Source organism: Psammomys obesus, unplaced genomic scaffold (genome assembly GCF_907164565.1).
Source record: "Psammomys obesus unplaced genomic scaffold, mPsaObe1.curated_primary_1811, whole genome shotgun sequence".
In the NCBI taxonomy this organism is placed as follows: domain Eukaryota; kingdom Metazoa; phylum Chordata; class Mammalia; order Rodentia; family Muridae; genus Psammomys; species Psammomys obesus.
The window spans coordinates 6,525,497-6,538,424 of NW_026593286.1; the positions used below are offsets into that span (position 1 = coordinate 6,525,497).

At 40.9% G+C, this 12,928-nt stretch overlaps 1 protein-coding gene across 4 annotated transcripts in view; it reads right to left on the reverse strand.

The window, feature by feature from the left end:
• Positions 1–12,928, reverse strand: part of Dis3l2 (DIS3 like 3'-5' exoribonuclease 2) — a 320,053-nt gene that overhangs the window by 184,439 nt on the left and 122,686 nt on the right. For all 4 annotated transcript variants that reach the window (XM_055616630.1, XM_055616632.1, XM_055616629.1 and 1 more), the window contains 2 exons: positions 3,337–3,437; positions 1,156–1,403 (listed from right to left, as the gene is read on the reverse strand). In XM_055616630.1, coding sequence (XP_055472605.1) covers positions 1,156–1,403; positions 3,337–3,437 — 349 coding nt within the window. The remainder of the gene's footprint in view (positions 1–1,155; positions 1,404–3,336; positions 3,438–12,928) is intronic.

The window sequence follows — 12,928 nt, forward strand, 5'->3', positions numbered from 1 at the left end:
AGATAGATAGATAGATAGATAGATAGATAGATAGATAGATAGATAGACAGACAGACAGACAGACAGACAGACAGGTTTGTTTGTTGAGACAAGGTTTCATTATATAGCCCTGGCTGGCCTATCCCAGGATGGCCTTGAACTCAGAGATCCACCCACCTCAGTTTTCTCATTGCTGATTTTAAAGGTGTGGGCCACCATGCTGGACCTACTACATAGATTTTACTTAGTTTAACTGACTAAGCATTAAGAATGCACACGTAGGATAAATCTAATAAAAGCATCAAAAAGTAGCCAGTGGCCAGTCGTCATTCATTCAGCATTGGGTCTGATAAGCATAGAGCATCCCCAGGAAGGTCTTAGAAAAATTGGATGAGCACTAAACTGGACTACAGGTAAGTGTCCAAACAGATGCCTCTATATTTATGTCTATATTTATGTTTCATTTCCTATGGTATAAAACAAGACACCATTATAAGGGGTCAAAATATAGCTAACACAATATTCTCTTTTAAAATGAGTCCTAGCTATAAGAAAAAATAGATACAGCATTTATGAGACAGCTAGGTCCAGCAGATTCTTCAAACACACTAAAATAATAATCCTTGATAGTCTAAGGACCATGACCTATATTAAACATACATGTTTAAGTTAGAGTGATTTTTGACAGCTTCTCTATAGTGGGATTAATTCTGTCTGCAATGCCACATATAAAATCTTTGTCATTACTTAAATTGAAGATCATCATGAACAAGCCCAACACTCAAACATGTCTTCATGTTCATATTAAATCAAAGCCGGGGATCTTGTGAATATGGTGGTTCTTCTCATATTTTAACATGAGGTCTGAAATTAGAAGACTGACAGTTTAGTACAAGAACGTATCTGTACAATATACAGGTCCCAGTGGTATTTATGACATAGCAGGAAGAGATTCAGAGTGGATTTATATTTTATGCTGAAAACAGTGATGTTTGCCTGGTAACGCAAGCCGTCTACAGGTGACCCAAGGGCAATGTCTAAAAGATCAGGGCCAAACTGCACCAGTATCAAGGCTTTAATAAAGAAGTAAGACCTAATGTACACAAGAAGCTCACCTAAAGCCCACCCTCACCAACTTTTTCCTATGCCCTGCAGTTTCTGCCAGAGATCACCTACCCCAGGGCAAAATTACAGTCCTCCTTCCAGTCTATGATGCGGCAGATGAACAGCGTATTGGCATAATCTTTAGGTCGAGTCATGAAGTCCTGGGGACAGTCCTTGAGAGGTACGTAAATTCTCGGCACTCGGTGGTCTGAAGGAGAAAACAGGGCGTATTTCCGGAACAGGTCACTGTTCTTATCAGCCAAGAGTTTGAGGATGCCGGTGGCTGCTCGGGAATGCTTTTTCTCCAAGATGTAAACCACCTGAAAACACCAAAGACAAAATGACTATTTCTCTATGTGAGTATCAGTCAGAAAGTCAGCAGGACATTATCTGATGAGCTCGCTGGACCCAACTGCTTTACGAAGTCACCATGAAGTAGTTCTCTGTGATGCTCTGTAACTAAGTGATCTATATGTAAGTTGCAACAACTTAAGTATTCAGAAAAGGGAAACAACTTTGGAATAGACGGGTAAGTTGGATGGAAATGCTTTTGATAACCAGCCCTTGACCTTATAAAGATGAGCGCAGCCCTGCAGGGATGGACAGGTCACATGTCGGCTCCAATTATACTCCCCCACACAAGCCATACCAGGGCTTCCCAAGAACAAAACAGCAATTGCTTTCTTTAAAAATACTGTTAAATATAAAAACTACTGTTCTCAATTGGGATATAACTTCAATTTCTTTGCTGACATCTCCTGTTTTCTCAAATGTGTCCAGGGAATGTGCAATGTTTGTTGAAGTTCTTTATAATAGCTCTTCTACTGGGCTCTCGTTGGATAATCCAGTATCTTGGTGCTGACATCAACTGAACATCTTTTCTCATTTAATATAATTAGGAAACATTATCAAAAGAGAGAAGAAGAGAAGAGATAAATATGGTTGAAGGATGGCATGAAATTGAAGTTCCATGGACAGAGGCCAGCTTTAACGACAGTCACAGAGGATTGTGGCTCAGTGCAGTTAGAGTTTGATTCGACAAGACAAGCAAAAAGTCCAATTTTTATGTAAACATTCCTTGTTTGTTTACTATAAACTATAAATTAAAAAATTTAAATACTGCACAGGTGAGACAGAACAGATACAGCTTTGTCACGTGTGTTATGCACAGTCGTGTATAAATACATATGTGTGTGTTCTATACAATACACAGCTGATACAGAGTGGTAATCTACACATCCCTCATGCCAAAAACATAGGAGGCAGCTACAGAACTGTGGAAAGAGGAAGGCAAGCTGGACCCAGTCCCCTAGGCTGCTCACTCAGTCTAGCCATTCCCACCTGGCGCATCTTAACATAGTTATCGCCAAGAATGCCTAGTGAGATGAAGCTCTTTACAACACCACGAGCAACAGCCGCACACACAGCATAACAACGTATAAACTCCTCATGTGACAGGCAGAAGAGTTATTCTCAGCAAGATGGTTGAACTGTGGCCTAGAGTAAATACTGACGATGTCTCTGGTACAGGAAGTCTCATACCATGGTTTTGTTTTTTCTCTTGTCCTTGTAGCACATGTGTCACCACGAGCAAAAGTCAACTATACTTGGTCCTATACCTGTAGAAGCTACTAGCATCCCAAATCAAGCAAGTAAATACATATTCATATGTTTAAAGTCACTATTTGCAGATGATATGAGAGCATACGTGAGTGACTCCAAAAATTCTACCAAGGAACTCCTACAGCTGATAAACACCTTCAGCAAAGTGTCTGGATACAAAATTAACTAAAAAAAAAAAAAAAAAAAAAATCAGTGGCCCTCCTGGGCTGAGAAAGAAATTAGGGAAACAACACCCTTCACAATAGCCACAAAGGACATAAAGTACCTTGGTGTGACTCTAACCAAGCAAGTCAAAGACTTGTATAAAAAAAACTTCTGGTCTCTGAAGAAAGAATTAGAAGAAGATATCAGAAGATGGAAAGATCTCCCGTGCTCATGGCCTGGCAGGATTAACATAGTAAAAATGGCCATCTTTCCAAAAGCAATCTACAGATTCAGTGCAATTCCCATCAAATTACCACCACAATTCTTTACAGACCTGGAAAGAATAATAATCAGCTTCATAAAATTACAAAAATCCTATTCACTTTCCCTAACTTACAGCTTCAATTAACTCTCTGATTAACTGAGCAACCACAGTTCTGATGAGGGACCCAAGCGACAGGTTAGAGAAAACCTGTGGGGAACGACCTTTGCTGACTTCTGGAGTGACTTCTCTGACAGGGCTCTTGTGTCCTGTGACGTGGGGGTGTTCTCGTCTTTCATAACTGGAGCACTAGAATCTTCTTTTCCTAAGTCAGAGAGAAAAAAAGAGGGACTACTTAGCTCTGTGTCCCCTGGGCACACAAGAGATCTTTAAATTCGCATTGGAAAGGATAACAGAGGTCAAGTACTCCACAACATCAGCTGGGCGCTTCACATAAGACCAATCAAGTTATATCTGCGCTTGTGCTGAGCACCTGCTCTTAGCAGGCTATATATGATCTACCTACCATTAGTAACATACAAACCATCCTACATGTAGAGAGCATTAAAATGAAATTTCTCAAGTCAAAATGCCAAAATGTAAAAGGTATAGGCTTGTTACACATGACTTCAGTACACAACAAAGAATGAAAGTGAAAGGCAAGTTTATCATGTATGAAATAAATAAAATTAACATAACCATTTACTTCTTTTTTTAATTGGGCATTCTTACACAGTGCAGGTGAGGAGTTACTCATAAGAATATGAGTGACCCCGAAACAATCCCATCATCCTAAGGTTCCACCCTATCATGGATGGCAACCTCATGGAAGCTGTATCACAGAGTCCCTGAACATTAACAAAGTACCAGCCATAATGAGAAAAATATTAAAATATAAATTGTATTCACTGAATGATTGAATGAAGGAATGAATGACCCAACCTAACTCTGATTTTCCTGTATTTTATTCTTCTTGTTTTTGTTTTTCTTTTTGGTTTTTTCAAGACAAGGTTTCTCTGTGTAACTGAGTCCTGGCTGTCCTGGACTCGCTTTGTGGATCAGGCTGGCCTCAAACCCACAGAGATCTGCCTGACTCTGCCTCCTGAGTGCTGGGATTAAAGGAGTGCACAACTATGCCTGGCTAGATTTCCATTCTTATTGACAAGAGTTGTTGCTGTAACTGAGCAGTTGGTAAAATGCCTAAGGCCCGAGATTCAATCCCCAATACTGTCAAAAAGGAAATGGATTCTCAGTGGCATCAAAAGAAGAATGAAGTATTTAAAGTTTTCCAATGCTAAATTTCTACCCCAGAGACTGAAATCACATCTCTCCATGGAAGCAGTGTCAGGCTGAGTACCAGAAGCATTTCATTAAAAACACCCATGAACAACAAACAAACAAACACCCATGAGCAAAAACAGCAAATTAGACTTTTTGAAATTTTATATTTTTATTTTCATTTGCTACATTATATTCTTACTGTAAAACATTCCTCCCCAGCTATGTCAGAGTTCCTGATTAAAAGAGATCCATAATCAATTCGAATAGCACCTGCTCTAAGAAGGTGTTTGAGACCTGCACTTATTTAGACATTTCTAAAGTTCAAATAAATGCATGAGTCCTCCTCACGATTGGATGCCTCTTCTGGAGGAGCTCTGGAACCACTGCTATGGTCTCAAACTCAGAACGCTGAAATCCATGCGTAGCGCTACCGAAAGAAGAATTTTCAGTCTTCCAAAAAGGAAAAAACAAACTCTCCCATGATAAATGACCTCTCTATCAATTTAAAAAAAAACAAGGTGACCACCCAAGATTATCTTTTATCTTAGATCAATAACTCAGAATGTTACAAAAAAAAAAAAAAAGAAAATGGAAAACGATGCTTTCAGAACATTTTATTAAATAATCTGAAAGAAAACACACACCCACAGTATTGACTTCTTTTGTTACATAACAATATCTTATCAGTGTTTTCTATAGATTACACAGTTCATTAAAAACAAGAAGATAAAATTATAATTGCACATTATTAAGATATCTGATATTTAAGGGTTTGGACTTTAAAAGTTAGCAATCAATCAAAGTGGTAAAAAAAAATAAACTGGTTCTCTTTTCTTTCATTGTTTTATCTGTTTTCTTAGTAAGTGGCTAGGGCTGACCTTGAACTTGTGATATTCCTGCCTCAGCCTCCTGTGAGCTGAGATTAAAGGCATGTGTAACCATACTTAGCTGAGACCAGCTTTTCCATCTTAAAGTGACTATCACTTTCAGGTTCCATGCTGACAACAGCAAGTCTGACATTCCAGAGGTTATACCAGCTTCTAGCTAAAATGAAAGGCCAATAATGGAAGTAGGCCCAGGCACGATTTCCTTCAAGCATACATAAAACATGACGCTTCGAGGTTTTCTATTCAAAAGGTCATCCTGGGAAAAATAGGGCTTTTTTCAAAGTGACATTCAAAGAATCTCCATGGAAGTTTACAGTGGTGCAGATGAGAGTCACAGATACAAGTCCATGAGTATAGAGAGACACAGCACTAAGCTGGAAAAGTGATTCACCCTAACAGATTATCAACAACTGGGTCTTACTGAACTGACAAGCAAAGTTGACAGATTAATGAAAAATATTGCATTGTTCAATCCGGAGTCATTAATTAACTCATTTTTAAGACATTATATATTTTCGAGTACTAGGTGTTGAGGATCCAGTTTTCAGTAAGAGAAATATGTTCTAAGCTCTCAGGAAACATACACATGATTGTGGAAATGGTTTTAGTAAGTAACCACTCTGTAAATACAAATGAAAAATTGTGATGAATCCTTAGAAAGAAATACATCCCTAAAGAGGAACAGGAAAGAAAATACAGTTTAGGGGCTAAGAAAAGGCTTAGGAAGAAATGATATTTACATCAAGACAAAAGGATGGTGTGGGCAGGAGTAGCAAGGGGTATGAGGGTGGCAAATAAAGAAGAGGTGCAAGCAGGAAGTTCCTTATATATGGTCCTGACTACAGTCACGGACCAGAAAGGGAGCCAGAAAGCAGAGGCAAGAATGGGTTATGTAACAGATGAGAATGAACAATAGGAAAACCAGGTGGGGCTTCCTTGCAGGATTCACAAATCCAGAATTTAAGCCTAGAAACAATTGTAATCAGTTTTGTGCAAGGGGCATGGCTGCCAGCAAGATCAGAGCAGATTGAGAACGTGTGAAGAGAGCACTGTCAGAGTTTAGGCAGGAGGACACAGCTATGGTACAGGCAGAAGAGAACTAAGACATGGTTTTGCAGTTGAACTGACAGACTAGTGGCAGTTTTATATGAGAGTTTAAGGGTTACTGCATATGATCAGCGAAGGGTTAGTTCCGGCTTTATGACCATAGCAGCTACATTGGCAACACTTAAAGTTTAGAGAAGGGGTTGAAATCTAGACTTCTAATTTGGAGCTGGCCATCCATCCTGGTCACACCTCTGAGACCCTTAAGGGATGATGCTGAATAATCAGCTCAACACGGAAGTCCACAATTCAAGAGGGACAGCTAGACTGTGGCTTTAACTACAGTTTGCATGCTGTGTACTCTGTACTTGAAACTTTCAGTCCACCATGTAGAGCAGAGGTTCAACACAGACCTATAACTGTTCAATTCACTGGTCCACACTGCTGTGCACAAGCAAGGGCAAACGCACGGCCACTGCTGAGGAAGCAGAAAGGTCTAGGAAGACATTTACAGTAGCAAGCAAAGGTCGAGACAGTGCTGGGTGGGAGCGTGCTGCCACAGGAGAAAGAGCATGGCTGGGACAGAGGTGGACGAGCACCATGGCAGAGACTCTAGTTACTGCCCAGGCTAGTCTCTTCTTTCCTAATCATAAAAGCCCCGAATAGCTATCAGCAGGGAAGCTTGGTTAAAAGACCATGTTCTTTATGGTTTTTTGCAACTATGCATGGCTGCCAGTTTTGGCCATAGCTTTAACCAGTAACACCTAGGCAAAGTACTACTAGAATCTTTCAGAAAGTTTCCTTACAGTTCAGAGACCCAGCTTTCTCTTCTCCCATATCTACGGGTGGGAATACGGGAGGTATCAATTGCACCTTGAGCATTCGCCTTGGTTTTGGAAGCCACATGACCTGCAGAAGAGCAGGACAGGAGGAGACATGTGGGCCACCCTGCAAGCCACTGCCTGCCCACATCTGGTCTTCTTTAACATGAGAGAAATAAGCTTCTTTTCACTTAAGCCATCACTATTTTAGGATTCACAGCTATTCTCAGCAGAACATATTTCCTAACATACAGGTCCAGACAAAGAGAGTGACAAGCTCAGGCACTATACCATAAAGCATCTGAGAAGCCAGAGCCGCTTCTCTCTTGAGAGTTATACAGCACTAGGATTATGAAGCTGGTAGTGCTCTGGAGTTGACAGACAAGAGGAGCAAGAGAGCTTTGAAAGCTGCAGTTATAGTCCATGGGAGACACAGCAAAGCCTGAATTAAAAGAGTGGCAGTGATGGCAAGCAGAGGTAACATTCTGGAGAGAAGAGGGGGCTGAGAAGAGGAGGCTGCCAAGTACATCTTCATCACTAGGAATGGCTGGGTCTGAAAGAATAGAAAGTGGGTTTGAATTAAAAATGCTTTTGGTGGACTCCCAGAAACACTCAGAAGAGCAATAAAACACTAGAATGGACCATGACCACTGGGCAGAGCTGCTAGTAGTTCTCAACAGGGAAAAGAGTGTGGCCTCCACAGTGCTCAGTTTGCCATACTGAGGATAGAGCTGCCAACTCTGATGTCCTTTCTGTCTCCAACAACTCTAGAAAGCAGGGGTTACCAAAAGCACTCGTTTAAAGGTGACTCTCTCTTGATCACTTTGCTAAGTGTTCTTAGGTTCTTTGCACGTGCATGTGTGTACAGTCCATGTGGGCTTGGGGCGGTCCTCTCTTTCTACCAAGTGAACATCAGCCATCAGATTCAGGTCTGTGGCCTTACTGGCAAGCATCGTCCCCTGCTGAGCCATCACACAGCCCTAAAGGAGAATTTTTTTTTTTTTCAAAACTAGGTACACAACTAATATAAACAATTTTTCAAAACTCCCTGAGGAGTACTATGGAAACAAAGTCAAGTAAAATTCTAAACTCTTTCTAGAGATGATCTGAAATTCTATCTAAAAAGTTTGAAAGTTCCAGTTTACTAGAGTTAGCACCACCTATATACAAGGAAATTAAAACTCAGCCTTATCTAAGTAAGAAAAACTATTCTGATTGGCCGTTTCCTATAAAAATAATAGGCCAACAAGCCTAATGATTCTTAACACTTTATAAGCATGCCAAGCGGTTTTCAGGGCTGGTAGACCACTTGCCTAGCATACATGAGGTCCTAGATTTAATACCCAGTACCATAAATAATTAATAAAATAATAAATTAAAAGGGTGTTTAGAGACTGGAGAGATGGCTCAGTGGTTAAAGGCACTTGCTGCTCTTGCAGAGGACCCAAGTTTGGTTCCCAGTCTTCAATGGTAGCTAAAAATATCTCTAACTCCAGTTCCAGGAGCTCTAGCACCACCTTCTGGCCCCTATAGGCACCTGGCACACATATGGAACGCACACAGATACAAGCAAAACTCACATATATTAAAAAATAAAACAAAAAACAAGGCTAAGGCCTTTAAAAGTAAAGGAGGGGTGTTAATCTATCAGATTAAAGGAGCAGTACACTCATGTGGCAAATGAAAGGCCAGTCTATTCTGAACAAAAGACAATAAAAGTGTGTGATTTCCAAAATTTGTAATTAAAGATATGCTCCCTGCAGATTCTCAAAATTAACTAGGAAACCTTTCCTCAAGATCCCCTCCTCCCAGTGAAATGTACAGATGACAACATGGTCCTCACAGGAACTATGAACAAACGTTTGATCTGCTAAAGGCTTGTGGGGCATAATGAGCTGGTGATGATGCTAGTACTTAATCCTGCAAGGACTGAAGGCTCAAGAGACAGGCCTGGTGCACCAAATCCCAGCCCACGCGGGTTTCTTGCTCTTCTGTCAAGCTAATGGAACCAGCGTGCTCCTTTCCCTGCGTGCTCACTGTACACACAGCACAGCTCCTACTACGCGCAGACGGCACTGTTAATCCTCCCCAGGAAACTAGAGCAGTGAAAGAGCAGGGCCAGAAGATGACATTATGCAGCCATTGCCCGTGGTGACCTACTCTCCATACAAGCAAGATCAGAGTAAGACAAAAAGGCCACAAAAAGCCCAATCAAGGTACCGTTTCTTCACCAAAAGACCTACGGAATGCCAGGCCTTTCTGTCTTCCTCCCTGAGGAGCATCTAGGTTAGAAGGCAAACAAAGCTGTAACAAGTGTTGGAAGTAAATGGATTGGTAATTACTGCAAGCGGTGTGCTCTACGGTAATATGATAGGAACTGAGTTGACAGAGTAGTTAACCTCAGAGCTCAAGTAGGAAAGCTGAGTAGGAGCTGGCTAGACCTTGGGAGGAATTACAGAAGGGAGAAAAATATGAGTAAAGGCACCTAATCAAGGATAAACTGGACAGAGAACAGCTTTGTGTATCTAACTGAGTGTAAGGGCAAGATCAGGGAAGGCTTTATATGACACTCCAAGAGTTTTATTTTATACCTTAGAAATAGAAAGGCATTGAAATTTTGAAGTTAACATGATCTGAATTATATTGCATAAAAAGTCAATGGCAGAAAGTTTGTGAAAGCCAGATGATCATGGAGTTTGCTGTGAGATTGTGTCTTCTAGTAATACACCCATAAAGTCTCACCAACATGACTGCCCAAATGTGACCTGAACAAGGACAACAAGGGACATTCCAAAGGGGATCCAGAAAGCCCACAAGGCCGCAACCTTACACAACGGGCGACTGAAGAAAGCAGGAGCAGGAGGGGTGGTCTCTCCGGGAAGAGCATACCAATGGGTGGTCCAGGAATGCCAAACATTCAGCCCTTAAAACATGCATCCAAGGAACACTATATAGACTGAACAGGTTATATTTAGGAGTACATGTATATGTAAGCATATGCAAGCAATAGCAATTAGTGAAAAAAAAAAGAGGCCATAAATTTGAAAGGGAGCGGAAAGAGGAAGATGGGAAGACTTGGAGGGAGGAAAGGAAAGGGAAGGGAGAAGTACTGTAATTATATTATAATCTTGTTCTTGTTTGTTTTATTGTTTAGCATTTTTGTTTTTGTTTTTCAAGACAGGGTTTCTCTGTATAGTCCTGGCTATCATAGAACTCACTCTATAGACCAGGCTGGCCCAAAACTCACAGAGATCTGCCTGCTTCTGCCTCCCGAATGCTGGTACTAAAGATGTGTACCACCAACAACCAGCTTATAATCTTTAAAAAAAAAAAAAAAAAAAAAAAAAACTAATGGTCAACCTAGTTTCTTTTAAGATTTTCTCTTTGCATTTGATTTTTATCACGCTTTCACCTTATCCAAATTAGGATATTTAAAAATACATTATTTATTTGTAATCAGTGATCTTAAGTCTGTGGTCTGGTATTTCACCTGTTTCAGAATATTAATGCCAATTTCTCAAAGCCACTTGCTTTTCTTTTTGACTCACTTCCTGCTAGGATTCAAATTAAGCTTTAATCACATCACTGCACACTTTAGTTTTCCATTTTTCTCTGTGAAGTACTATCTGAATAACTTCTTCTTACCATCTTCCAATGTATTAACTCCTTATTCAATTTGCAATTAGCTCTATCAACTTTTTCCTCTTCAAACTAAATAAGTGATAATTTCAGTACCTAATTCAGTACCTAAAATTAACATATATATTAATTTTATGGTTGATTTAGGTGCATGTACGGTCTGTTCAACACATGCCTGCAAAAGTCGGAGAGGGTGTTGGGTCCTCCAGGCCTTGAGTTGCAAGTGCCCATGAGCTGCCGCATGGGCGCTGGGAATTGAACCTGAGTCCTTCAAAGAGCAACAAGTACTCTTAAGCACAAAGCCATTTCTCTAGTCCCTATAATATTTTTTAAAGGAACTTGTTGTCTGTGGTTTCTTACTGGTTTTAACTCTAGGGTTCTGCTTTAGTGCCTGGGTATATTTATGTGTTGATCACTGAATAACTGGAGGCCTATGCTCAAGAAACCTTTCTTTTAAAAGAATTTCCACCTGATTTTGCCAGATAGCCAGAGGCAGTGCCAGCCTTTAAACTAGCTCAAGAGAGTGTAGATCCCTTGCTTGGCCCAGTCAGTCAGCTTGACCTCAAGCTACAGATCCTTATGGGATGCCTGTTCCAGGTCTACCCTGATTTATTTTTCATCTCCGCAACCACTAATCAGACCTGCAATGTCCTGTGGACTCTTGAAAAAACATTTTCAGATTGACTGTATTTACTGTATATGAGTGCTTCACCTGAATGTGCTGTAAATGTATCATGTAGGAACGGTGCCTGCAGACGTTAGAAGAGGGCATAAGATCCAGAACTCCAATTCTATGGCGCTCTGGACGGCTGGGAGCCACCATGTGGTGCTGGGAACTAAACCCAGGTCCTCTGCAAGAGCAACAAATGCTCTTAACCACTGAGCAGCCCCAAGAATTTTTTCTCAAGTCATTACAGAAAGGTGTTTTTAAAGGTTAAGTAAATATACAAGACATTAAGCACACAGAGAGAAATCCCTCCATGAAGCAAACGGTACCTGGGAAAGCCCAAATAGTACCTCCTTCAGGACTGGGGTTTTATAAATTCTTTGAAGGGTCTTCCTCCCCTAACTAGGTTTGGTTCCTTTTAAGAAAGGTAGGATAGCTAGTTGGCCTCCACTGTTGTACAAATACATCCTGATCTGGCCTTAAATTTGTTAAGCTATCCCATCAGATATTTAAAAATTAAAGCATTTCTAATTATTTCTATGGGAAGGTGTGTTTGAATAAAAATATCACCATCATTGCTAGAAGATAGTACACAGAATATGTAATTTAGAAATATTTTTTTAGGTGATAGTGTAGATGGAGAACAATATTAAAAGAATGGCAGTGACAACCCAGAAGCAGAAAGACACCCATGGTATATACTCACTTACAAGTGAATATGAGACGTATAATACATGATAAACATAATAAACTCTATAGTCCTAAAGAAGCTAGACAACAAGGAGAACCCTAGGGAAGATGTTCAATCCTCATTCAGAAGGGTAAACAGGATAGATATCAGAAGTGGGAGAAGACAGGGAACAGGACAAGAGCCTACCATAGAGGGCCTCTGAAAAACTCTACTCACCAGGGTATCAAAGAGCATGTGGAGGCTGATAGCCAAACTTTGGGCAGAGTGCAGGGAATCTTATGGAAGAAGGCAGAGATAGAAGGCCTGGAGGGGACAGGAGCTCCACAAGGAGACCAACAGAGCAGGGGGGGGGAACAAACCTGGGCCCAGAGGGTCCTATGGAGACCAATACTCTAATCAAGGGCCATGTATGTTGAGAGGAACTAGACCCCCTGCTCAGATATAGCCCATAGGCAGCTCAGTCTCCAAGTGGGTTTCCCTAGTAAGGGAACAGGGGCTGTCTCTGACATGAACTCAGTGGCAGGCTTTGATCATCTCCTTTCCAGGCCACAGAGTAAGAGGATGCAGCCAGTCCTGATGAGACCTAATAGGCTAGGGTCAGATAGAAGGGGAGGAAGACCTCCCCCATCAGTGGACTAGGTGGGACATAGGGGGAGAAGAGGGAGGTTGAGTGGGATTGGGAGGAGATGGAGGAGGAGACTACCGCCGGGATACAATGCAAATAAATTGTGATAGATAGATAGATAGATAGATAGATAGATAGATAGATAGATAGATAGATAGATA